The sequence below is a fragment of the Caretta caretta genome, chromosome 1, assembly GCF_965140235.1.
Source record: "Caretta caretta isolate rCarCar2 chromosome 1, rCarCar1.hap1, whole genome shotgun sequence".
In the NCBI taxonomy this organism is placed as follows: domain Eukaryota; kingdom Metazoa; phylum Chordata; order Testudines; family Cheloniidae; genus Caretta; species Caretta caretta.
Window position 1 is genome coordinate 137,146,146 of NC_134206.1, and position 24,456 is coordinate 137,170,601.

At 42.7% G+C, this 24,456-nt stretch overlaps 1 protein-coding gene across 5 annotated transcripts in view; it reads left to right on the plus strand.

Moving 5' to 3' along the window:
* GLRA2 (glycine receptor alpha 2) overlaps positions 1–24,456 on the plus strand; it is a 162,818-nt gene that overhangs the window by 117,357 nt on the left and 21,005 nt on the right. For all 5 annotated transcript variants that reach the window (XM_048861062.2, XM_048861050.2, XM_048861070.2 and 2 more), the window contains one exon: positions 3,856–4,005. In XM_048861062.2, the coding sequence (XP_048717019.1) occupies positions 3,856–4,005 (150 nt within the window). The remainder of the gene's footprint in view (positions 1–3,855; positions 4,006–24,456) is intronic.

Consider the following 24,456-nt stretch of genomic DNA (forward strand, 5'->3'; position numbering starts at 1 on the left):
TAACCTGGAAAGTATTGCAAAGACAGAGACTAGCACAAAATATCAGGGAGGTTAGGAACATGGACTTGAATTAACAAAATAAGATTCAGATTGGGAAAACGCAAGTTAATACATTAGGCCCAAAATAAGTACAGTTACTATGCAGGAGTATAGTTATTACGACAGGTGTACCCATCTCTGTGTCCCCATGGTTCAGCCTTAAAAGAAATATAATCTCTCTAGTGTCCAATTTAAAAGCCTGCTTCTAGGTATAGTTTATTCCTGTGCATATACAATCATCCACAGAACCCTCCATGATAAAACCAGTCTTCCAAACCCCCAACCTACAACTGATACAATCACAGCCATTTTCCATGCCCTTTCCCAGGACATAATTTCCAGCTCACCCTTCCATGAGTCCATCTCCAGTCTGTTCTCAGACTCTTTTTGCCCTTGTTCCAGGGCTCCACTCTCCACGCCATCCATCTGAGAGCTCCCAGATTTACTTCTTTCCTGCAACTCTTGGCTGGTTTGTAGCCCCAAGTCAGGTATCCCATGACTCAGACATCCACTCACTCAGCCAGACATCCCTACCTGTGAATCCTGCCCATGCTCAGGGAATGTCCTTGATCTGGGCTCAGTTTCGTGCAGCCCTCCACTCAGGCCTGCTTCCTGCCTGTGAGTCCTACCTCTCTAGCGTCAACCCTCCTGAGTTGGGCTCACCTTCTCCTAACCAAGCTGGTTCTTCCCCTTGTTTCTCAGGGTCTCTTCACAACTCTCCTGTAACTCAGCAGGGTTTCCCCAGCCTGGCCATTCCTCCAAATCAACCTTTTGTTCTTCCTAACAGCTCGTACCAGCTCTCCTCTCTGCTCCTGTTTCTCCCTTGGGTCTCTCCTTTCCTCCTCAGGCAGCTCTCACCTGCCCTTCTCTGTCTATCTCACTCAGTCTATTGTGAGATAACTCTCTCTCGTCCATCTCCTTGCTTTTCCTTTATAAGATCCTGTTGTGTTCTTTTAACCCCAACTGGGAGGCAGTTTATTAATCATGGGTAAACTGAACCGTGCTTCCTTTTAAACAGGGCAGTCACCCTATGACAGCTTGCAAACACAGCTGATTTTTAAAGGGCCAAATTCTGTGCTGATTTACAACTTAGGGAACTCCAGTGAATGGAGTTTTGGGTTTTGCAGAAATATGTCAGAGCAAAAATTAGTCCTTCATATGTACAGTATAGTTTGGCCAAATATCAACTTAGTGAAGATAAGAAAGGTATAAATGCTAAAAAGGAAAAGGAATTCTTCTGTCACATTTGTTATGCTCAGCCTTATCATGTCTGGTTCTTGGTGCAGACAGACCTCATTCTGAAAAACTTTCCTCATTAACTCATCCTAAAACATTTACAGAGCATCTGAATAATTTATATCATTTATGGTGTGATTGGTAGGGAGCCATAACGCTCTAAAAAAGTCACTAGAGCGGAAGCTCTGCAACATAAGGTACATGGCAATTGAGTGAGTTAAAGAAAGAAAAATACAAGAAATGCTTAATGGACTTCCTGAATGTGATAAAACTGAACAAGGCGATGGTTCCAAACATCAAATTCTTAAAATACTCTATAGAGTAGGGTGAGCCAATGTGCTAGGACTTTTTAAAGGTTTTCTGGAGGTCACTCTTAAAAAAAATCCAAACCTTTTCAATTACACTAGAGAGAGAGAAAATATTTCCTCGGAATTTGCAGTATTTCCTATATAAGGAATTACAGGAAATGCTGAAAATGCTGAGGTAAATTGAACTAGATATCAAGGGCAAAAGTGGAAAGTTTTCAAAGGTAACCGCTGTGGTTTTCGTGTCCAGGAATTACCTTGGGGCATTAGCTCACTGTAGATGGATAATGGCACAAGTAGGGAACAATCTCACCTCATATGCCGGCTGTGACAAAGAAACAGCTAGGATTGTGGGTATGGAAGTCAAGGAGGCTGGAGAAATAGTGCTGTTTGGTGAGGAATAGGGCAGAATTGAAGGAAGAGAAAATAGACTTGGAAGCCAATGGGATCTCTTACATTACATTGTGGTACCAAAAAACAACAACAACAACAAGTGACTGCCATGAGTTAGTTTGTATGGGCCTGGAGAAGAAGTGAATCCTTTAGAAGGATTTGAACCAGCAGAGGGAAAGGGCCTGACTTAGAGATTGTTCCATGTATTGGGGAACTTGGAAAAAGGCACAAAGGTTGATTTCAAAGCATTACATGGGTTTTTAGCTACATCAGTCACTTACTAGGATTGCATAGGTAGAATGATGCATAGTGCTTTGGAAATGAAGGGATTGATGCTACCCTATTATAGGACTTTTGCCTTTTTTTAATGTAGTATTACATTGTGATTGCTTTCTTGTCCTCATTGAGCGCTGTGTCATGCAGAGTCAAGGGAATCAGAGAAGATTAGGGTTGGAATAGACAGCAGGAGGTCATCTAGTCCAACCCCTGCTCAAAGCAGGGCTGACCCCAACTAAATCATCCCAGCCAGATGTTGGACAGCTATCAAGTATGCTGCTGTTGCTACTCACGTGATTTCAGCTGAGCAAGGTGGAGTTATAATAATCCAATTAGCTCAGCAACTGTGTGGATGCAATTTACAGTAGCACTACATAAGTGGCAGGCAGGCTAACTCCGGAATTCCTTTATTAGGTTGCCCTCAGTGCCTTATGCACATGAACACGGGATTTGCTCAATCAGAAATGCTGATCCTTGGGGCTTCATGTCCCACAATGCAATGTCTGTGGCAGCACATTCCAGGTGTTTGCGCATTCCTAATGTGATTACTAAGGTATTTCTACATGAAAACAAGCTGCCCCTTTAAAGATGCTAACAAACAATCACAATGCCAATTACAGCTATGTTTTTGAAGAAATTATAGTGGCGTGATTATTAATATATCTCAGCCTGTGGCGCATGCTTTCCAGATTGCCTGGAACATGGAGGGGTTTGCACTGTGCAGAGTGCTTAAATACTGCTGCTGAACAGTCCTACAAGGGTGTGGCCTGCAACTTCAAATACACCTGCTTTGCATCTAATTTAAATGCCTGGTTTCCTAACTTTATACCAGGCTACTAGCCCCACCCTATCTCACCCTACTGACATATCCAGTTTGGCCACTCTACACTGCAGGGGCGGGCATGACTAGACTCATATGCTCAGGGCAGCAGGTTAGCCTCCAGGGAATGCTAAGTAGTAGTGCTCAGAATCTCTGAAATTCTCTGCGTGCTGCCCAGTGTCATGCAGGACAAAGCCCTGTATCCTTTCTGCAATTCTTAAAATATTTAATTCCTTTGCACATACGGCCTTCTAAGCCCTCTGTGCACAGGGCCATCTTTAGCACACTGATATTAATGGAAATGCTCCCATAGACCACTATGGGTTTCAGTCAGACCCATAAGGCTGAAGCTGTTCATATGCAAAAACAAATTAAATGGGCATGCCCTGTTAGAAGTGTGAAAAGGTGACCAACAGCAAAGAAACAAAGTAGCTTTGATAATATGTGCAAAGGGACCCACTGCAGAGAATTGGCCAATGTGTTTACTAAAAGTACTGAAGAGTTAGACAGATATGATGTGTCCTTACCTGTTCTGTCATTCAGACAACTGTGAGTACTTATTGAGTGCAGATGTTTACTTTGAAGTATATTGTTCAGCCACGAGGTGTATCAGTGTGCTTTATAATGTTCTAGACATAGCGTGGAGACAAAGCTGGAACTTCTGCTATGTTGAAGTCTGTTTGTGTTTGTAGTTGTAGATGTTTTCTGTAATAATAATCTCCTATTTAAGAAGGACTGTGATTCCATATATGACTTATCAGGCATTCTGTTTCTGTTCTCTTCTAGGTCTCCTATGTAAAAGCTATCGACATCTGGATGGCTGTGTGCCTTCTCTTTGTGTTTGCTGCATTACTGGAATATGCAGCAGTCAACTTTGTTTCAAGGCAGCACAAGGAGTTTCTGAGGCTTAGAAGAAGACAAAAGAGACAAAACAAGGTACAGCTACTTTAGACTCACATTCTAAAGCTTCCTTTCCAGTGACTGATTACTCCTAGATAAAAGGAGTTGAAAACTTGCAACAGGTTCCAGCTGCAGTTCATTACCCTTATAAATAGGTGTCAGTGGATGGTCATTGATCCTGTGTGTCTCATTCTCCAACCAGACTTCCTGAGGCAATTGTGACTTCGTGTGTTAAATACCAGATATACGAGGCTGTAGATACAATTCCAAATCTGCAGGCATGTGTGCCAGAATTGCTGCCACTGAAAGCCTTTATTTCCAAGAGTAATGTGGTGGCAGCAGAAGCTGTTTTATTTGTACTGTAATTCCAGTTGAAGAAATACTGACTTCTCTGGAGGGGAATGAGTTGTTAACAGGCTAATATTAGCAAGTGACAATACTATAACTACACAGCCCTAAAAGTGTGTGTATTGATCAACAATAGCAGTAGTTATACAGTAGTTGTGATACTCTTCTTTCTTCACACAACGCACAGTCAACTTGTGGAACTTTGCCAGAGGATGTTGTGAGGGCCAAGACTATAACAGGGTTAAAAAAGGAACTAGATATGTTCATGGAGGATAGGTTCATCAATGGCTATTAGCCAGGATGGGCAGGGATGGTGTCCCTAGTCTCTGTTTGTTTGCCAGAAGCTGGGAATGGGCGACTGGGGATGGATCACTTGATGATTACCTGTACTGTTGATTCCCTCTGGGGCACTTGGCATTGGCCACTGTCAGAAGACAAGATACTGGGTTAGATGGACCTTTGGTCTGACCCAGTATGGCTAGTCTTATGGTCTAGGATCACTTGCTGTGATGACCTGTCTTTACTCTTTGTTAATTTGATTCTTGTAAATCAATCAAATGTGAAAGATACAGGAAATATTTTGTTGTAATAAAAGAATGTCAAATGAGACAAGAGCAGCTATCCATTTGGGTTGGTTTTGCTTGATTTTCCTAGGAACTCTGATGCTAGTGTTTCACAACAAGGAATAAAGTTTCTAAGACTTCCTTTTTATTTTATTATTTCCACTGTTATTTGTTTGTTATTTGTTTGTTGACCATTCACAGTTTATTTCCTTTTGAAGTGATCCATATGGTTTTGCATGATGGTCTTCTCTCACTGTGCCTTTCTTTCTTTCTTTCTTTCTTTCTTTCTTTCTTTCTTTCTTTCTTTCACTGTTGTGCTATTTCCATTCTCACTGCTGCTATCTGTTCTGACAATCTGGGGACAGGCACTGGCTGTGACTGTTGGGAATGAAAGCATCCAGTTGGTGCAGCACATGAATGGCTTGCAAAGCAAAGAGTCGTCAACATATAGGAAAGTGAATCAGATTTACAATTCAAACTCAAGGGTAAAACCATAGAGAGAAAGAGGGACCAAGAGAGACACTTGGTGTGAAAACAATGTCATAAATCTGCAGCACAGCCTGTTTTCATGGCATCACATGTAACCTCTTGTGTTCTCTTTGCTGAATGCCACAGCAAAATATACAGTCCTATCCCGAGTATGAAAAGCTGTTCTATGCTATACATTTCGACCCCTTGTGCTCAATCTTTATCTCCACACCCCCACCCCATCACTACATTCATGGCACTGTCATCCCCAATTTTCTCAGGAAAAGTGCATTTGCATTGTGTAGCCTGCTTCCCCTGTAAATGTACTTACTGTGTAGTGAGTGGAGACAGGAGAGTAGACAGTGCCTGGAGACAGAAAAAATCTCTTTTATCTCATCTTTCAAATGAATATATTCCAACAAAACTAGGTTCGTGTAGTGAAATGCACTTTGATTGACATGACGTTCATTCCTAAACCTGAAACCCTACAGTGTTCCTTCTCGGCATACTCTGACTCTTGTTTATTGGGTTGTGAACACCATGAATTAAAAAGAAACCAGTTTACTGATTTTTTTTTATTGTTGTTCTTTTGTGAGGAGCAGTTGGTCTGAAACCTTTTATATTTACAGTATACACCACCCAGAGTGAGTGTTATTTTAGCAGTTTTGCAGTAATGTACTGGCAGCTGATAGACCCAGATTATGGGTGAAAAGTGGGGGTGGGGGTAATAAACTCAGCACTGGAGGGAGAAATACTTTTAGGGATATTGCTCATTATACAGTGCTGGTGGCTGACCTATAAAACTCTGGTGGTGCAGATAAAATGGAACCAGAATCTAAACCTCCCTGGAGTTGTTGGTTTCCCAAAACAAAAACACAGCTCATCTCTGCTCTACAACTGGCTATTGTTTTATGCCTCTGACTCTGACCAAGGTCAGTAAAAAAGTGATTTCAGGAGATTTTGCTGCGTTATAGAAGAAGCATCAGCTTTCATGATCAGAGCAGACCCACACAGCTCCTGGTGTGAGCCCTTTCTGCTATCTTCCCTGTATCATTCAATAACCTGATTGTTGTCAGGTGGAGCCATTAGCCAGGTTGGATTCCATATGCAACTCAGAAGATTGAATAGTGGCATTGCCATGTGAACAGAGTGCTTTTGCCCCAGGTGTGACCATACACAGAACTGACAATAACAAGAGAATTGTCAGGTTCTCGTTGCAAGGTAAAATTAATTGCTTTAATATGGCAAGCATAATGTGCATTCCTGGAAACCACATTCAAAATAGCAAAACTAGTTGAAGTAGGTGCTCTGCTGTGCAGTTCTTTTTAACCTTTTGGAGACACCTAGATGAGGCCAGCATAGGTCTGATTTCCCTTTTTCCTAAGGAAAATCTACAGAGATCTCTCCTGGATTTCCATGATGGCATTGCCCCTACTGCACATAAGACCAGGATCATCCATATACAGGCTGTGTACCTCTGCAGTATTTTTGGCCCCACTTTTTGGCAGGCTGGGCTCCAATGGAGTTGCATTATCAAGGTATCTGTAGTCATGAACTGGGTCCAGAGAACAACCACCACAGTGGTTTGCTCTTGGGGAATGTTCACTGGGCCAGCGGGAGATGTTGCATATTCCCCAGAGTCACACACCAGGCCTGCCACTTCCTCCGCGCAGCATCAGTTCACCAGGTGAAGATCTCCAGCAAGTTCCTGGGGAGATGCTGACAAAGAGGCAGCTGATCGCCTATCTGTACAGTGTAGATGATTGCCAAGCAGAGATCTTGAACGTAAGAATGGCCATACTGGGAAGACCAAAGGTCCATCTAGCCCAGTATCCTGTCTTCTGACAGTGGCCAATGCCAGGTGCCCCAGAGGGAATCAACAGAACAGGTAATCATCAAGTGATTCTTTCCCCGTCACTCATTCCCAGCTTCTGGCAAACAGAGGCTAGGGAAACCATCCCTGCCCATCCCGGCTAATAGCCATTGATGGACCTATCCTCCATGAATTTATCTAGTTCTTTTTTGAACCCTGTTATGGTCTTGGCCTTCACAACATCCTCTGGCAAAGAGTTCTACAGACTCTGTATTGTGTGAAGAAATACTTCATTTGCTTGTTTTAACCCTGCCGCCTATTAATTTCATTTGGTGACCTCTAGTTCTTGTGTTATGAGAGGGAGTAAATAACACTTCCTTATTTACTTTCTCCATACCAGTCATGATTTTATAGACCTCTATCAGATCCCCTCTTAGTCGTCTCTTTTCCAAGATGGATAGTCCCAGTCTTATTAATCTCTCCTCATACAGAAGCCATTCCATATCCCTAATCATTTTTGTTGCCCTTTTCTGAGCCTTTTCCAAGTCCAATATATCTTTTTTGAGATGGGGCGACCACACCTGCACAGAGTATTCAAGATGTGGGCATACCATGAATTTATATAGAGGCAATATGATATTTTCTGTCCTATTATCTATCCCTTTCTTAATGATTCCCAGCATTCTGTTCACTTTTTTGACTGCCACTGTGCATTGAGGGGATGTTTTCAGAGAACTATCCACAGTGACTCCAAGATCTCTTTCTTGAGTGGCAACAGCTAATTCAGACCCCATCATTTTATATGTATAGTTGGGATTATGTTTTCCAATGTGCATTACTTTGCATTTATCGACATTGAATTGTCATCAGCCATTTTGTTGCCCAGTCACGTAGTTCTGAGAGATCCTTCTGTAGTTCTTCGCAGTCTGCCTGGGACTTAATTATCTTGAGTAGTTTTGTATCATCTGCAAATTTTGCCACCTTACTGTTTACCCCTTTTCCAGATCATTTATGAATATGTTGAATAGGACTGGTCCCAGTACAGACCCCTGTGTGACACCATTATTTACCTCTCTCCATTCTGAAAACTGACCATTTATTTCTACTCTTTGTTTCCTATCTTTTAACCAGTTACCAATCCATGAGAGGACCTTCCCTTTATCCCATGACAGCTTTCTTTGCTTAGGGACCTTGTCAAAGGCTTTCTGAAAATCTAAGTACACTTTATCCACTGGTTCCCCCTTGTCCACATGCTTGTTGACCCCCTCAAAGAATTCTAGTACATTGGTGAGGCATGATTTCCCTTTACAAAAAAACATGTTGACTCTTCCCCAGCAAATCATATTCATCTATTTGTTTGACAATTTTGTTCTTTACTATAGTTTGAACCAGTTTGCCCAGTACTGAAGTCAGGCTCACCGGCCTGTAATTGCCAGGATCAGCTCTGGAGCCCTTCTTAAAAATTGGCGTCACGTTAGCTCTCCTCCAGTCATTTGGTACAGAAGCTGATTTAAATGATAAATTACAAACCACAGTTAGTAGTTCTGCAATTTCACATTTGAGTTCCTTCAGAACTTTTGAGTGAATACCATCTGATCCTGGTCACTTATTACTGTTTATCAGTTTGTTACAAAACCTCCTCTAATCACACCTCAATCTGGGACAGTTCCTCAGATTTGTCACCTAAAAAGAATGGCTCAGGTTTGGGAATCTCCCTCACATCCTCAGCCGTGACGACCGATTAAAATAATTCATTTAGTTTCTCCACAATGGCCTTATCGCCTTTTGAGAGCTCCTGTAGCACCTCGATCGTCCCACTGGTGGTTTAGCAGACTTCCTGCTTCTGATGTACTGAAAAAAAATTGGTTTCAGAGTAGCAGCCGTGTTAGTCTGTATTCGCAAAAAGAAAAGGAGTACTTGTGGCACCTTAGAGATGAACAAATTTTTTTGAGCATAAGCTTTCGTCAGTTACAGCTCACTTCATCGGATGCATTCAGTGGAAAATACAGTGGGGAGATTTATATACACAGAGAACATGAAACAGTGGTTGTTACCATACACACTGTAACCAGAGCGATCACTTAAGGTGAGCTGTTACCAGCAGGATAGCAGGGGGCGGGGCGGGGGGAGAACCTTTTGTAGTGATAATCAAGGTGGGCCATTTCCAGCAGTTGACAAGAACATCTGAGGAACAGTGCGGGGTGGAGGAGGAATAAACATGGGGAAATAGTTTTACTTTGTGTAATGACCCATCCACTCCCAGTCTCTATTCAAGCCTAAGTTAATTGTATCCAGTTTGCAAATTAATTCCAATTCAGCAGTCTCTCATTGGAGTCTGTTTTTGAAGTTTTTTTGTTGAAGTATTGCCACTTTTAGGTCTGTAATCGAGTGACCAAAGAGATTGAAGTGTTCTCTGACTGGTTTTTGAATGTTCTAATTCTTGATGTCTGACTTGTGTCCATTTATTCTTTTACGTAGAGACTGTCCAGTTTGGCCAATGTACATGGCAGAGGGGCATTGCTGGCACACGATGGCATATATCACGTTGGTAGATGTGCAGGTGAACGAGCCTCTGATAGTGTGGCTGATGTGATTAGGCCCTATGATGGTGTCCCCTGAATAGATATGTGGACACAGTTGGCAACGGGCTTTGTTGCAAGGATAGGTTCTTGGGTTAGTGGTTCTGTTTTGTGGTGTGTGGTTGCTGGTGAGTATTTGCTTCAGGTTGGGGGGCTGTCTGTAAGCAAGGACTGGGCTGTCTCCCAAGATCTGTGAGAGTGATGGGTCGTCCTTCAGGATAGGTTGTAGATCCTTGATGATGCGTTGGAGAGGTTTTAGTTGGGGGCTGAAGGTGATGGCTAGTGGCGTTCTGTTATTTTCTTTGTTGGGCCTGTCCTGTATTAGGTGACTTCTGGGTACTCTTCTGGCTCTGTCAATCTGTTTCTTCACTTCAGCAGGTGGGTATTGTAGTTGTAAGAATGCTTGATAGAGATCTTGTAGGTGTTTTGTCCATCATGTGCCAGCAATGCTTGACTAGAGACTGGGAGTGGATGAGTCATTACACAAAGTAAAACTATTTCCCCATGTTTATCCCCCCCCCCACCCTCTCACTGTTCCTCAGACGTTCTTGTCAACTGCTGGAAATGGCCCTCCTTGATTATCACTACAAAAGGTTCTCCCCCCGCCCCGTCCCCTGCTCTCCTGCTGGTAATAGCTCACCTTAAGTGATCACTCTGGTTACAGTGTGTATGGTAACACCCATTGTTTCATGAGGGATAGCTCAGTGGTTTGAACATTGGCCTGCTAAACCCAGTGTTGTGAGTTCAATCCTTGAGGGGGCCATTTAGGGGTCTGGGGCAAAAATTGGGGATTGGCCCTGCTTTGTGCAGGGGGTTGGATAGATGACCTCCTGAGGTCCCTTCCAATCCTGATATTCTATGATTCTATGTTCTCTATGTATATAAATCTCCCCACTGAATGCATCCGATGAAGTGAGCTGTAGCTCACCAAAGCTTGTGCTCAAATAAAATTGTTAGTCTCTATGGTGCCACAAGTACTCCTTTTCTTTTTATAAAAAAATTGCGATTACTTTTTGAGTCTTTGGCTAACTGTTCCTCAAATTCTTTTCTGGCCTTCGTAATTATATTTTTTTTACACTTCTTGGGGCCTTGAGAAGGCTCACAAACACATAGCTGGTTTGCTGGGTCATCATTCACTGCCCTGAAAGGCTTGGACAGAGTTTACAGTGAAATGCGCATGCTGCAGTCAGAAGACAGCTTCTAAATAACACACCTGCAGAGGAAGGATTACAAGGCCACTTTCATTGACCTAATCGAGATCTCCTTTAATTGCCACGAGCTCTTGTTCCTCTCTGAGGCAACTCCCAGAGCACAACGTGAATACACACACAAAGCCAGTCTGTTACAAACATATATACCATCTCCACAGGTTTACATGTGGTACGTGAACAACAGAGTAACCAACTAGGTTCATACACATCCTTAATGGGGAGGTCTCTTAACTTTCATGGGGGTTTAATGCTTCACGCAGACATACGGCTTTAAACTAGAATGCACAGACATCTTGCTAACCCTCACAGTCTTCACTAGAGCCTCTGTTTATGGTTTCATAGCACTAGGGCTAGAGCAGAAAAACAGATTGTGATCTACAAGAGTAAACCCATGAGATGGGGCCTAAGGGGAAGAAAACTGCAACAGTTCCACTCATTGAGTTTGCTCTGAGGTCTTCTGTTTAGGGAGAAGGGATTGTCTCTCCATGGAAGAAACAGCAAGCATGAACTGCACACTAGAGATCCCCCAAGATCCACATATATCTGCATAGGTCCAAAGGGACCTGATGGAGAACCTGGACTTTCATGTGCAGGCTCTGCATATCCACTTTATCTGTAGAGCCCATGAGACTTCTTACAATAGCTGCCTCCAGGTTCTCTATGAGTAGGTCACCAGGAGCCTTCCTATAGACCAGTGTTTTCCAAACTTGTTCTGCCGCTTGTGCAGGGAAAGCTCCTGGCGGGCCGGGCCGGTTTGTTTACCTGCCGTGTCCGCAGGTTCGGCCGATCGCAGCTCCCACTGGCCACGGTTTGCTGTGCCCGGCCAATGGGGGCCGCGGGAAGCGGCGGAACAAGTTTGGGAACCACTGCTCTCGACTTTGATGATTGGTGCTGTGTGTGTGTGTGTGTGTGTGTGTATATATATATATATATATATATATATATATAATACACACCCCTAAGAGAAATAGGAGAATTGTAATTCTTCAGTGGAGAAGTGGTTTGTGGAAAAGGTAGTAAAGTCAGAGGTGGAGTTCCAGTGGAGAGCCAGGAAATATGAGCTTATTTGGCTTATGAGATGAGAGTTAGACCCAACCAGTACTTGGCTAAGTGATCTCCAAGGAAAGCCTAGGTTGCTGCAGGAAGTAATACTGATAAACCAGTAAGTGGCTTTCTTCTCTCTGCTTCAGTAGTGAACCAATGCCTCACCATTGCAGTGCAGAGCATTGAGTTATTAGAGGGAGGTGTCAACTTTCAGACAAAATAAAACCTGAGCTGCTCCTGACCATGTGTAATCATTAAAGATCCCATGGTATTTTTCCTAGAATCAGGACATTTCCCAGTATCTACATTGCATTCTGGGGGATCACATTCTCTCTGTGCAGTTTCAGGTGGCTATAGTAGTCACTTCCTGTCCTAAACAGTTGTGTAGTTTTCCGTGCAGTGTTAAAAACCCATTGTAAAAGGAATACCAATTACATATATAAAAAGGAAACAAGGTGAAGGTAAAAGGAATAAATGGATATTTGCACTTTTGGATCTTACAATAGTGTTTTGTACTCCTATGCACGTAAGTACATTGCAAATAATTTGAGAATTATTCTCCTAGCACTAATGTATGTATTGTGGCTGCCATTTTGGCTAAAACCAGGGATTGACCTGGTGATTGGCAGCACTAAAAGCACAGCTTTCCACGGCTTGAACTAAAGAGCTCAGTTCTGCAGTGGGAGGCTATAACGGACTTACATCCCCTGTGGATCAGGCCCAGAGGGATGTGTCTAGCTGCCACTAACCAGTGGGTTACATACTCCTACATATAAATTGGCATGAGTGTTCTACTCAGATTAAAGTATTAGGTCTGAGATTAAATTATTATATCAGAAAATGACACTCCTACTAAACCAGGCCTGAGATCCGTGGTAGAGCAGCCTAAAGGGTATGTTGTTTTGCGGGTGGGATGGTCAGTTGATAGACAGGTGGCTGCAGTACTCAAACACAATCAGTATGACTATTTGTCAAGATAAAATATTTACATATCCATAACCTGAGAGAGAAAGTAAACACAGACTAAGGTTGTTTATAAAGAAGTGTCTCTACTTTAATTGAAATCTCTTTTTATCGGGCTGCCGAATAATTCATTTTCTAAAGTTTCTTAGCCTTGTATGTAGTAATAGTCAGCTTCTGAAGCCTGGCTTTGCCTTTAAAACATTCAGTACTACTGTCCCCAATGGACATTTTTATACTCTAACATCCTTGTGTACAGCACTCTGTGGTCTAACATGCACAGTCTGCATTATGTAACATGCCGCATCATGTGAATAATGGAAGTGCTTGAGGAAAACCCTTTTTGCTGTGCTATTTTTGGCACTCACATAGCAAGCTCAGGCACGTGAGTTTCATTGTGAAAAACAAGAGTCCAAATCTGAATGACTTCCTCTCTCTTTAACCTCTTGTTTACTTAATGGATTAAAGAGGAAGTAGGTTTTGTTGTAGATAAACATCCTGCAGATATTCTGGTAATTTTTCTTTCTTGAAGGCAATTACACGAGCACTCTACTGTAACTACACAGGAAGGCTAACAAAAGATAAATATACCAAAATTGGTGTTTAGCTCTGAATTACAGTGAGACTTGTACTACTGCATAGAGCCTGGTGAATGGCAGGGACAATCTATTGACAAACATATTAGCTTAAACCAACTTGTGATTTCATCTGCCCATGCATGCCCTTTTTTGTGAGAATGGGGTATTTGTGTGGCAAGGAACATATTCACACTAGAAGGGCTTGCCCAGCTACTCTGTTTCTTGGTTGTGTGTGTTAGCCAGGGAAGGTCTCGAGATGAAGGAGATTAGGAGAGTGAAAAAGCCAGGAATTTTGAAGCAAGGAGGGCCCTGAGCCTAGCGAGTGAGTTTTGGTGGCTCCCACAACAGGAGAGGATGAAAAGGATAGCATGGGCTGGATCCCACAAGAGTTCCAGCCTCCACAGGTCTTCTGGGGTGGGCTTGAGGTCTTGTGGGATTTGGCATGAAATTTAGAGCCATGATAGGAGCCTTGTTCTCAGGGCCACTTCTTGTTTGTTGGTTTCTAGCAGCCAAAGAGGACCAGAGCATGCAGATAACATGGGTCATAGGCAGCAGTCTGGCAATGACCAAACCCTGCTCAATTATGCAGGACACATGGGTGGCTGGCTGCAGGGCTGGGATAAGATCAGTTGGGGCAGCAGAACAGGTTAACAGAACCACTGCAGCCACTTGATGCAAGGAGCCATGTGTTCCTTATCTTGGACCAGGATGCAACTGAGGAGGTCAGGAAGGAGAGAGAAAAGAGCAAGAGGCCAGGAAGGAAACCACGTCCAAAGTGGCCAGGGAGAGGGCAACTCATGGAGATGATACAGTCCATTTCAGATGAGTTCGTTGCCCAGAAAACAATTGTCAGGTGCAACGTGAGACTCCTGATCCTTGCTTCAGGGTCGACAGATTCTGATAACTAGCACTGGAGGTCACAGAGGTGCCCAACCAGATGCTGGTGGCCGTATTGAATCTTGATTCCTAGAAGCAGTATCCACAGCTAAGGGATCACTAGCACCATGCACCTTTTTGGCTCACACAATGGCGTTTGAAGAGTGTCAGCCATTCAGGGGGGTTGTGGGTCTACCCAGGGCCTGGCCTATATCAGAACCCCATATCTGACAGTTCATGGTCTTGCTAAATAGGCAGGGGCTGGCCCCACGGACAATAGCTAACCAATTAGCTGAGGTGTCCTTTTATTGAAGGTCTGTGAGTCATCTAGACCACTGCAGGGATTCATGGCTTATAGAATGCTGGAGGGTTGGGCCTAGGCTGCTGAAACATGAAGCAATGTCTACAGGCCAGTGACTTGTAGATCCTTAAGCAATTAGTTGAGGTTCTTCCTCAGATCTGCCTTTCAGGGAGTGACGCTGAATTCTTTAAGGTTGGCTTTCTTTGGGGCCTTTCAGTGAGCTGATCCCTTCATCCAAGGGAGTCTCTTCAGCGTGGGCTCTTGAACTACACAACGTGCAGTCGGAGGATGACTCTCTACAGCAGTGGTTCTTAAATTTGCTCGCACCGCCCTTCTTTGTTTCTGTAGTAGTTTAAGTAGGGTGACCATATTTCCCAAAAAGAAAACGGGACACCCCCAGCCATGTGCAGAACAACCCCTAGTTCAGTATGTTTATAAAAATGATTCTCTAGTGATTCTGACTAATGAACAAATTTGTAATAATCCTGAAGGGCTCACATACAATTCCCAAACACAAAGGGGGGAAAGGGGAAAATCCAACAAATAATTTGCTTAAAATGACTAGTTCAACTAATTCTATTACTGTATGTATGAATGCACAGTCAATCTGATTCATTAATACTTGTGACAGATTAGTGTATGTCCATATGTATTTAGATCAAACTACAAACTCCATGTTCTTTTGTGAGTGACATTTTGATTGTAAGAAAGTATTTTGCCTACACTTTTTTGCCTTTTGCCTCCTTGTGTTGAAAGCTCCATGGAGGTGTGAGAAGAAATTCTTGTGCCTAGCAGTAGGCTAGCAATGCAGAGCAATCAAGGGCTGTGAATAGAGCAGGGCAGGAAAGTTTTCCTGGCCCATTAAAATTTTTGAGATTTCAAAAAAGTTTCCTTTACCAAACTGGGATGAAAAGTTGAGAGCTGGGGGGTGTGGAGAAGCCAACCAAAAATCCCCTAACAAATTCAGTTTGGGGCTATTGAAATATTTTGTTCTGACAATCTGGAAATTTTTCATTTTGGCCATTTTCTATTTAATTTTTTTTTTATGATACGTAGCTTACATATTAAATACAAAAGTCATTTCAAACCAGAAAACCAGATTTTTTTTCATTTTGAAAATGTTGAAACCAAATGACTGAAATAGACTGAGCGGTGTTTATACTGTGGAAAACAACACAAAAGGCATAATGAAAAATGCCCCACCTATGGGCAACGGTGCAAGGGATGTGGGCAACAGACCACTTTATGTCCCAAGGCCACAGCTACTCCAGGAACTAAAAAGCAGCAGTAAATGCAGTGATTGAGATGTAGAGACTTCCAATGAAGAGGAAGATGTCTGCAGTGTGACTAGCATATCCAAAGACTCTCAGTACACATGCATTGCAGAAGAAGGCTGCCAGCCATCTGAAACCATGCTATTAGACCAATGAACAGTCTGATTCCAGATGGATTGTGAAGCCAGCTGCAACATAATCTCAGCAACACTGATACGCAGCAACATTACACTGGAGAAATGTAACCAAGTGCTAGTGATGTACAGTAAAACTATTCTGAGGCCAATGAGCAAATGTAGGCTGTAGATAAGAAACCCATGAAACAAGTGATGTTAGCTGACACACAGGAATACCACCCACTCTTGGGCACCAAGGGCAGTGCAAGCCATGGATTTGATTGCTGGACAACACCAGAATACCCTCAGTGTGAGAGAGGAGAGAAAACAGTCACAGTGGGCCCTGCCCAGCATTCTAAAGGAATATGAATTCATACTGCAAGAAGATGGACATTTAGAGGGAAAGCTAAAGTTAGACTGTGCAGCCCATGATACTACCAAAATGCAGAGTTCCCTTAGCCCAGGGGGAGCCACTGAAGAAGGAATTGGAAAGCTTCCAAAAAAGGCATCATTAGACCCACTGAAACTAACACAGAGTGGACGAGTAGCCTGCTAGCGGTGAGAGAACCTTCAAGTAAACTGAGGATCTTGCACTGACCAAAAACAACTGAACCATGCATTGAAAAGAAGTCACTGCCCATTACCAATGATTGAGGACATGCTACCCGATTTATCCAGGGCAAAAGAGTTCATTGTGAAGAATGGATTCTGGCATATTGAGCTAGATGAGCCATTCAGCCATCTGGCAACCTTTTCCACACTTTTTTGCAGGTGTTTATTTTGCTGGGTATGAATGCCTGTGGCCACCAGCTCAGACTCAGGGGAAGAGCCAACAGGTGTTGGTGGGGCCATGCGTGGTCACATGCCTCCTCCCACCCCCATTTGCTACTTGGTTTGTACTGAGCATACTCTGTAACCCTGCTAAAGCCAACTACCCTCACTCTGCCCCCCAATTATCAGCAGAGAGGGGTCACCTCTGCTCAGAAGTGTTCCAGTGAAACTGAACCAGGCACTACAGGGGCTCCCATGCATCCAGATTGTAATTGATGACATTCTTATCATAGGAGAAGGAGATGGCAAGGAAGAGGCAATACAGGACCATGATACCAAGTTGCGACATCTCCTAAATAGGTGCTGGGAGTAGAATATTAGGCTGAATATAGAAAAGCTGAAGCTGAAGAAAACTGGAGATCCCCTATATTGAACATCTGATGTTCAATCTGACTTTTGTGGGACTCCAGCCAGACCGTGAGACGCAGAGAACGATTAAGGAAATGAACACACCAAAATACGTTGAAAGGAGTCCAGCGATGTATAGTGATGGTCAAACTATCTTTCCAGATTCTGTGCACTCCTTTTGGAAGCCTGTGAACTCTTGACACAGTCAACACACAATGATGCAATGTGGGAATGGCCAGAGACACAAGAACAGGCACTAAAAGAGTAAGGCACCAGTCCTGAAGTACTGCAACCCACGGGAACAGCTAGAGGTACAGTGTAATGCCCAAGAAGGAGGCCTAGGAGCAGCACTGATGCAAAGCCAGCAGCTCACAGCATTTGCCAGTAGAGCCTGATAGAAAGAGGATATGCTCAGATAAAGACACCACAGTAGAGGCTCAACTTAAATGTACATCCCAAATTAAAAAAACATAGAGAACCAAAAAAGAGCCACCATGGCTAAACAACAAAGTAAAAGAAGCAGTGAGAGGCAAAAAGGCATCCTTTAAAAAGTGGAAGTTAAATCCTAGTGAGGAAAATAGAAAGGAGCATAAACACTGGCAAATGAAGTGTAAAAATACAATTAAGAAGGCCAAAAAAGAATTTGAGGAACAGTTTGCCAAAGACTCAAAGTAATAGCAAATTTTTTTTAAGTACATCAGAAGCAGGAAGCCTGCTAAACAACCGGTGGGGCCACTGGACGATCGAGGTGCTAAAGGAGCACTCAAGGATGATAAGGCCATTGCGGATAAATTAAATGAATTCTTTGCATCGGTCTTCATGGCTGAGGATGTGAGGGAGATTTCCAAACCTGAGCCATTCTTTTTAGGTGACAGATCTGAGGAACTGTCCCAGATTGAGGTATCGTTAGAGGAGGTTTTTGGAACAAATTGACAAATTAAACAACAATAAGTGACCAGGACCAGATGGTATTCACCCAGGAGTTCTGAAGAAACTCAAATGTGAAATTGCAGAACTACTAACAGTAGTCTGTAACCTGTCATTTAAATCAGCTTCTGTACCAGATGACTGAGGGACAGCTAATGTGACACCAATTTTTAAAAAGGGCTCCAGAGGTGCTCCTAGCAATTACAGGCCAGTAAGCCTGACTTCAGTACTGGGCAAACTAGTTGAAACTATAATAAAAAACAATATTGTCAGACATATAGATGAACATAATTTGTTGAGGAAGAGTCAACATGTTTTTGGTGAGGCATGATTTCCCTTTACTAATCTACTAGAATTCTTTGAGGGGATCAACTACTACTAGGGGAGGGATGAGCTGTGTGTGCAAATCAAGACTGTTTTTTTAGAGAGTACCAAGAAGTAATCCCAGAAGATTTAAGAGCTGATATGAGATGGATGCACGTTTCACACCTGGGGATAAAGACATGTCTGAGATGAGCCAGGGAGTATATACAGTGAAGTGTATCTCTTAATAAAGAGCCAGTTTAGCTTTAGAAACAAGTCCTATCATGTTATTACCAAACATGTAGTGCATGAAATAATATGTACTAGGGTGACAAGCCTAAATTACTAAAGAGTTTGCACTTCACTTGAGTGAGTTTGTCATAGAATTTACTCATAAACAGCAGGGAACACATCAGAAATGAACTCTGCAGTTCTCCAAATTGTGAAAGGTGCTCCCCTGCTGGGTGCAAATGTCTCATTCTTTATTGTACCTAGAGGAGAGTGCAAACTGAAAATAGGGCAAGCTAAACTGGAAAAGAAGTTAGGAAGCAAAGTGAATATTTTGATGTTTAAAAACAACAAGAGCAAACTTAAATGCACCTGTTTGAAGAAATGTGTTATATTTAAGGCCCTGCTTAATTTATGAAATTGCAAATCCCGCAATATTAGGCTTCCAATGCAATTTTTATGTTAATTAGCTCCAGCTGTCAGCCCCGCCATGCACCGGGTTCCCACTGTCATCTGCAAGTAATAAAGGTTATTACTTTTCCATGATTTTCCATGCCTTGACTGCAACTCAGCTGTAATTATTTGACAATCATCTCGTGATTCAAATAGGGCCTAAGTTATATTAGCAAACCCTTATTTTTCCCAATGTTTTAAATAAGGTAATCCTAATTCTCTATCAGAAGAGTTCTTCAACTCAATAATTGCATTCTGTCTACCCAAGCTCCCAATCTTGCTCCCACTAGAGTCAATGGCAAAACTCTTTTAGTAATGACTACTTCCATGAGTAATGTCTCATGGATCAGCTCATCTTTTGGAGTGAAGCTGATTGGAAAAATTGTCATCAAAAAATGTTTTTCAACAACAAACTGAGGGAAGCTCCAGGGAGTATCTCTGACAGCTGCCCCCAGGACTCCCGGGGCGTAATGGACATCCTGTGGAAAAGATAATGCACTCCCAAGATTTGTTACCTTTTTGGCTTAAGCTCCATAGGGCTGGAGGGCAGATGCTGTTTGCCCTGAATGTGGCCCACTCACTCCTCCCCGCATCCCACCCAATCTCTGTCCCCTTCCTTGCCAAGATCCAGGACCCAGGGAATATCATCCATAGGACTCAGGAGGATTAGTGTTGTAAAGAGGGCCGAGCCCTCACTTCCATTTGGGAGTGAGGCGATCCATGCGAGGAGGGGTCCTTCTGAGCTCAGGGGACAGTCCAAGCCATGGAATTGAATACATGTCATCTGCATAGCGCCTCTGAATTTTGCATTTTTTTTAAACCACAGTGTTTCAGAATAAATAAATACAACCGGATTCCTGCAGGAAAGTGAGAGAGTAACAAACACACTGCAGCCAGGCATCATGTAGGCAAGGCTTGTGCAAGATGACCAATGTATTTTAATCCTGACCTGCAACAAGTCCGCCACGCCGGTGCTGACCCTCTCCAGAGCATATAACACCAATTGTTTCAAATTATGTGGTAAATGTGGGAGGTGGACAATTGTCTAATAGGATCCATGAAATACACACTTATATGTGACCCAATTAATCCCATTCTCCAGAGGGGAAAAAAGGCTGCAGATTGAATGTAATCAGTGGAAAAGCATTCTGTAATGATTTTGTCCAAACAACATTGTGCAAAAACAAAGGGTGCACCTATGCAGTGATAAAAGACCCTGGGCACAGCTGTGGCTAGCCCGGGTTAGCTGACTCAGGCTTGCAGGGCTTGAGCTGCAGGGCTATAAAATTGCAGTGTAGACATTCAGGCTTGAGCTGGAGGCCAGGTTCTAGGACCCTTCCACTCCTGGGGTCTCAGAGCCAGGATTTCAGCCTGAGCCCCAACAAATACATTGCAATTTTATAGCCGCACAGCCCAAGCCCCACAAGCCCAAATCAGCTGACCTGGGCCAGCCTGGGCCACTTTTCTTGCAGTGCAGACCACACCAAAAGTGCCTTGTATTAATTAGGCTGAGAATTTGATGGTTTGCAAAACTTCTTGGGTGAAATTCTGGCTCCAATGAAGTCAGTGGGAGTTCTGTCATCGACTTCAGCCAGGTCAGGATTTCACCCCTTAATTTTTATTTTTTTTTTTGGGAAGGAGCGAAAGAGTGGTGGTTTTGTAATTCTGATTCAAATCTGCAAGCCTTACTACTTGTAATTTAAACTCATGGGGCCAGATTCTGACACCCGTACTCTGATTTAGTTGCACCTCACTTCTTGGTCAGTCCTCGCAACCCACTCTTCTGTCGGTTCTGCATGTAGTTTTCCAACATGGGTATCTCTCAGCTGTTCGTATGAAGTAATTTCATTTACTAGAACACTCTGTTTGTGAGTCACTCATTCATTTTTAATGCTGTGCCTTCTTGATCAGTAACAGAGAGTTGCCTCCTGGTGCTCCATAATCTTCATCTGCCAAAAGAATTGCTAATTACGAATGGAGATTGCAGTCCATGTTCATTAGAGAGAAGCTAAATTACAAGTCAAAGCTCCCATCTTTCTAGGAGAATAAGTTTTTTGGTTTTTTTTTTTTATCCTCCTGGATAAAAAGTTCTTATGTCTCTAACTGTGCAGAGCTGAACAGACACTTTCCAAGAGATTCACCTAACTGCTCCCTTGTAACCTGTAACTGGTTCCTCATCATGCTTGCATTGAGGTCTGACCCCTGCAGTGCAATTTACCTGTGTCTTCAAGCCGATAAAAATGAGCTATACAACAAATAATTCTAGCATAGACCCAGCTCTGCTATGATCACTGTTTTCAGGCTTAACAGAGCATTGGGTAGCATCAAATACTGTCACTTTTCTTGTTTACTACATCTGCTGAGTTTCATTCTCACAGGCTTTGTTCTGTCCTCACCCCAGCAGGCCAGGGAGGCTCCAGTACAGACTCTAATCCCCATTTTAAAGAGCCAACAAAGAGTGATGCCATTACCAGCTAGCACAATATTTGTCTTCTGGTTTTCCTTGCCCCTACCTGACTCTTCAGTTACCACATAATTTCCCTCACCTCTGAAATCCTTGTGTGAAATTCCCTCGCCTCTGAAATCCTAGCTTTATTGTCCTGCTTGAAATCTTTCCTACTTCATCTATTCTAGTTCTCTCTTTAATCCCATCAAAACTGGATTTCATTCCCTTCACTCCAAAACCAGCCTTACCAAGACTACTAATGACCGGGAGCCTAGTTTTCTATGATAAAAAAATCCAAAATTCTCTAATAAAAACACATTGAAATGCTGAGCTTTTGTTTCCCAAGCCACAATATCTCTCTATATATCTGTCTATCATCTATCTATAGATAATAATATGTACACTATCAGTGGAACACAATGTTTTACTGATACAGTGAAACCCTGTTTATCCGCTCTAATTGCCAGATCAGACCATCAAAAATTTGGGTAACCTGGAGAGTTTAAGGCCCACTGCCCAAGCCCAGTCACTCGGGGCTGACAGCCTGAGCGCTACTGCGCAGGGCTTGGGCTGTCAGCCCCAGTTCGGTTAACATGGAGAGCTGGATAATGAAGGCTTGGATAAACGAGTTTCTACTTTATACGTTTTTATTTTTTCTCAAAATGTAAGAACTAAAGATTCTCCGTAAAAATATAAATTCCACATTTTTCTGTGGCAAACTCTGGTTTCTAGGATCCCTGCTAATAACATCTTCCTAGCTAAGCTCAAGGCATTCTTTTCTTCTTGATTTGTCTGCTGCCTTCAGAACGGCTGGTTGGCCTTAACTCCTCTGCTTCCAACACTGTGCTTCACTACTCTTTCTCCTGTCTTTCTTTAACAATTCCTTTGGTGGCTGCACTACCTCTCCCATGTATTTTTTATGTATTTTCTATCTCCAGATGGCCTCTTACCTAGCCATCTTTTCTGATGTGTGTGTGTGTGTGACTAATTTCTTGTAGCAATCACAGCAGAAGTGAGTCATCATGCGGGATCTGAATAAGAAGAGGGGAGTAGTAATAGTTATTTATTATGAGTAATATCATTATTGGGTATAATGTCTGTACTTGAAAACAATTTTAATAATGTGGCCAGAAATGCATAACTGTGAAAATATTAATTCAAATTTCACACCGAGAGCAAAAGAAAGATGTTACCTGCTTGAGCTAAACAGTCTGCAGTCCTGCATTGTAATCCATAGTTAGAATGCAAATAGAGTTATGTCTACAGAGTGCTTGGTAGGGATGTCAACTCTTGGCTATTTCTTATACTTGCAAATAAATTAGACAATGGAGCTTTGAACTTTGCAATGGAGTCATGCAGCGGTCTGCTGTTTCTCCTCAGGATGGAAGGCCCAATTCAGAAAGGTTCTATATATAGCTAGACCAGTCAACTCAGCACTAACATTTATGAATTATTTAGCACCTTTCCAAAATTGGTCATGAAGTACTTAGTAGTACTTAACCTTAGTGGTCTTAGAACTGAGTGAGTGTCCATTGGGGCAGCTGGGAATGTGCACATATCCCACTGTGAATGAAAAAGAGGTGGGGGTGAGAACATAGCATGTAAAATGAATCAAGAGAGGTCATAAGAAAAATAAAGAAGCTAAGTATTAGATGAAAGCAAGACGGACAGATTAGTGATACAAAGTGCACGAACTCTGATTTTGCAAATGCTCGTGTCTTGCTAGGGGCCCAATCCAGCATTCACTGCACAAAAGTATCACTGACTTCAGTCTGCTAGGAAAGCAGGTGTGATGCTGACAGACCAGGTGCCAGCTCTTGCCAAGTCTGTAGGTGTCAGCTGAGCACTGATGAATTCATAGCTGGAAATCAGACCAGCTCACCTGTATATTAGTATTGTTCGAGATGGGTGTTAGACGTCTAAGCATGACTCTAGAAATGCTTGTAAGTTGCTTCATGCATTAATCTTACTTGTTATCTGAAAGTTTTGCTTTATCATTGTAAAAATGCCTAGTCTGAACTTGTGAACTCAGACAGGAAGAGTGGTTCACCCCACCCAACAAAGAGGATTATCAAAACTAAGTGGGTCATTGTAAGACATCATGTTACAAAGACTTTGCTAATTGCCCCTACACAGGTTAATGCAGAAGGTCTCATCCCATCAGTTTGAATTCTGGAAGAGGCAACTAAAGATAGCTGATATGAAGATTTTTTTTTAATCTTTTTCTGTTTGGACTGTCACAAAGTCTGGAGCTAAAAAACAAAAGCAGAAATCCCCAGAGTCAACCTGAGTTAGACCTAAAAGACATTCAGTGGACAGATTACTATATCTCTGTCAGCCTTTGGAACCTAAGGCTGTAACACATTTGTGCTTATATGTTGACTGCTTTAATTTGTAATAACTCTCTAATTCCTTTTTCCTAGTTAATAAATCCTTAGTTAGTTTACTATAGGATTGGCTACCAGATATATCTTTGGTGTGTGGTCTAGGGTACCAACTGATCTGGGGTAAGTGACCGGTCTCTTGGGACTGGAAGCAACCTGAATATTTTGTGATTATTGGTGCAAGTGACCATTTCTCACTAAGTCCAGCTTGTCTGGGTGGCAAGATAGATGGAGTGCCCGAGGAGACTGCCTGTGACTTCATGGTAAGACTAGCACAATGATCCAGGAGTTCACATTTGTTACTGGGTTGGTGAAATCTAATAATACCACCAGTTTTGGGATCTCTGCCCTGCTTTTTGACAGTTTTCCCTGAGGCTGGCATTCACAGCTGTGATCCCCTCCGGCCAGCATGACAGCAGGATTGGGTCCTAGTTGC